The sequence below is a fragment of the Helobdella robusta genome (genome assembly GCF_000326865.2).
Source record: "Helobdella robusta unplaced genomic scaffold HELROscaffold_11, whole genome shotgun sequence".
NCBI lineage: Eukaryota > Metazoa > Annelida > Clitellata > Rhynchobdellida > Glossiphoniidae > Helobdella > Helobdella robusta.
The window spans coordinates 4,568,534-4,571,562 of record NW_008703617.1 but is presented as its reverse complement, the minus strand read 5'-3'; the positions used below and the strand labels follow the sequence as shown (position 1 = coordinate 4,571,562).

Here is a 3,029-nt window from a genome sequence, read left to right as displayed (position 1 = left end):
ATTCATTCATTCATTCATTCATTCATTCATTCATTCATTCATTTATGCATTCATTCATTCATTTACTAATCACTAAAACTCACAAAGCAAAACTAATTATCATCAAATCATTGGCAATTTAAATAACGGAAATTTTTTTCCATTATTCTCACAGATTTATTGTATTTTACTTTTATTTGCTAATCAAAAAAATTATACTGCCATTCAAATTATCAAATCATTGTAGCCCTAGTTTTATTTTTTCTCTGTTAAATTTTTAATTAAATTTTTTATCTTTCTCGCCAGATAAATTTATTTTTCAGTTACAAATAATTATTTTTTCACAGTTCTCTCTTTAAAAATTTTCAGACGTGTCAACAACAAACACAAGACGCATGTAAATACATACACGCGTGTATGAATGCATCACACACACACAAAGCACGTGATAGAAGTGAATCAGTTTGCATACGAACCCAGTCATTAAAACGGCACTGCCAGGCACTTAGACCATTACACTATCCTGCTGTCAATACTTTTTCTGCCTACAGACAATTTGTAGACATAATTCATTTGATTTTTTAGAGATGTATGCATCTGTTCATACTGAAACTTCATCATCATTCATCATTCATCTATCTAACCGATGTTATGAGCTCCCACACTTCTAATTATTTATTCAATCATTCATGCATTCATTTAGTTACATAGCATTCATTTTTTCATTCATTCACATCACATTCACTCTTTCACTTATTCGCATCACATACTTTCTCTCATTCATTCATTCACCATCATTCCTCCACATCTCATACAACATCACATCAACCAATCAGCTTTCATTCATTTATTCACTTATTATTTAGATTTTTAAAAGACTTTGAGATGAAAATCTTTTGATAAAGTTTAAAAGCCAATGTTTGCCGGACACTTCTATTACATCTTTCTAACAACAGAAATGTTTATTCAACTATTTTTTCGCAAAAAGTTAAAACTTACAAAGTTCTATAACAAATTTTATGGTTTAATTTTTATCTCTAACAAATCAGTTAAAGTTTCGTTCTCTTCTGATATGAATAGTTAAAAAATTTTAAATACAAACGATCATAATTCTAAAAGTTGATGAAATTTACAAAGGCAATTAGCGTTGAATATGTATAAGAAGGAGATGATAAATTTGGGTAAAACTACTATTCCAAAATGGTAAAGAACTGGGAACTAGCATCAAAACGAAAGACCGATCAACATGTAAAAATCGAGAGCCTTCAAAGCATAATGTTCATTCATGCAAGAACTCTGAAGGTGGATGTGGAGTGTCATTAGGCCGCCCCTCACTTTTCTTGCAATCTCTCTCTTTCTCTCGTCTCTCTCTTCAATGCTGCCTCTCACTTTTCTGTCGATCTCCCTATTACGGGTTTCCCTTTTAATTTTTTCGCGGTCTCTCTCTGGTTGTATGATATAAAAAATTGAAAGCATTTCATGTTTGTTTTTTTTTTTTCATTTTATGTATTTTTTTGTGGTCTTACCAACGCCATAACAACCACACAACTAGCCAACCACAAACACAACCAGCCACACACCACAAACAACCACAAAACACAAACAACCACACACCACAACCAACCACACACCACAGCCAATCCACTCCATTGCGATTGTGCCACAGTTTTTATCGCCAAGTCATCCCGACCCATCTCATCACTCTTATCATCATCGTCGTCGGTACCAGTGTGGCAACCATCGTCGCCACCACTATCATTGTGGTCGTCATTTCCAACTGGTCAGTGTCAATCGCCAGTGGAATTCGCAGGGCAGCATCTGGCATCATTCAACAGAGACCTTTTCTACAAACACTGCAACAAGTTCATTCAACCAAACCAACACCACCACCAACAACAACAGCATCAAAACTCATTAGACCAGCAACAACACCAGCAACATCAACATTCATTAGACCAGCAACAACAAAAACATCCCACTCAACGAGTTATGAACCAACAAATTGATTTAAAACAGCAACAATTTAATTCCATAAATCCAGCGCAATCAAAATTCAACAACAAAAACAATGTATCAGTTTTTTATGATCAGCTCAACAACATCAACAACAATAACATCAACAACAATAACATCAACAACAATAGCATGAACAACAATAACAATAACATAGACTACATTGATAAACACCTAGCGGACCAACAACAACAACATCAAACATCTCATAAACAACAAAACCAAACGTTCTCTTTATCGCAGAAACTTCAGCCATCAAGCGATACAACTTCAAAAGCAATCATAAACCACTTGAACAGCAACGATAATAACAAAGTCAACACTGACGACAACAGTATCAAAGACATCATCAACAACAACATCATCAACAACAACATCAACAAAAACAACATCAACAACATCAACAACAACAACAACATCAACAATAACAACATCAACAACAACAACATCAACAAAAACAACATCAACAACAACACTGACAACCGTTTGACAGGTAACGAAATTAGCAGCAACAACCCAAAAACTTACAGCAGCAGAATCATCAACAGCAATACGCACCTTCAAAGCAACTCCAACCACAACAACAGTAGCCACAACAACAACAGCAGCAACATTTTCAGCAACGTCAGCGACTACTACAACAACGAAATAACGAACGCGTGCGTCGTAACTACAAAATGTTCCTACCCGAGGAAAAAGATGAAAAATGAGGCGAGCAGTTTGATGATGACGAAGACGACGACGATGATTAAGTTGGTGTCAGGGTTAACTACAATGATAACTTTTTTAATGTGGTGACTAGATATGTGTTGTTTGAAATGTAATACACACTCTCTCTCTCTCTCTCTCTCTCTCTCTCTCTTTCTCTCTCTTGCTTTCTCTTACTATATATATATATATACTGAATTTTGAAAGTGGCTAAGTTATTTGAAGCAAGTTTCAACAAAGCAATCTGTTCGTCTCGATGTTTAGAAAAATGTTATTTCAAATTATTCAACGAAATGTTTGTTTTAAGCATTGATGTTATAACAAATACA

General features: G+C 34.6%; 1 protein-coding gene across 1 annotated transcript; it reads left to right on the top strand.

Moving 5' to 3' along the window:
- Nucleotides 1–1,179: 1,179 nt before the first annotated feature.
- Nucleotides 1,180–2,790, top strand: HELRODRAFT_167571 (hypothetical protein; the record flags this gene model as incomplete). The annotated part of the gene is made up of 3 exons (XM_009013070.1): nt 1,180–1,256; nt 1,616–1,841; nt 1,996–2,790. The coding sequence occupies 3 exons, from the start codon at nt 1,180–1,182 to the stop codon at nt 2,788–2,790; spliced, it is 1,098 nt and encodes a 365-aa protein (XP_009011318.1).
- Nucleotides 2,791–3,029: the final 239 nt, after the last annotated feature.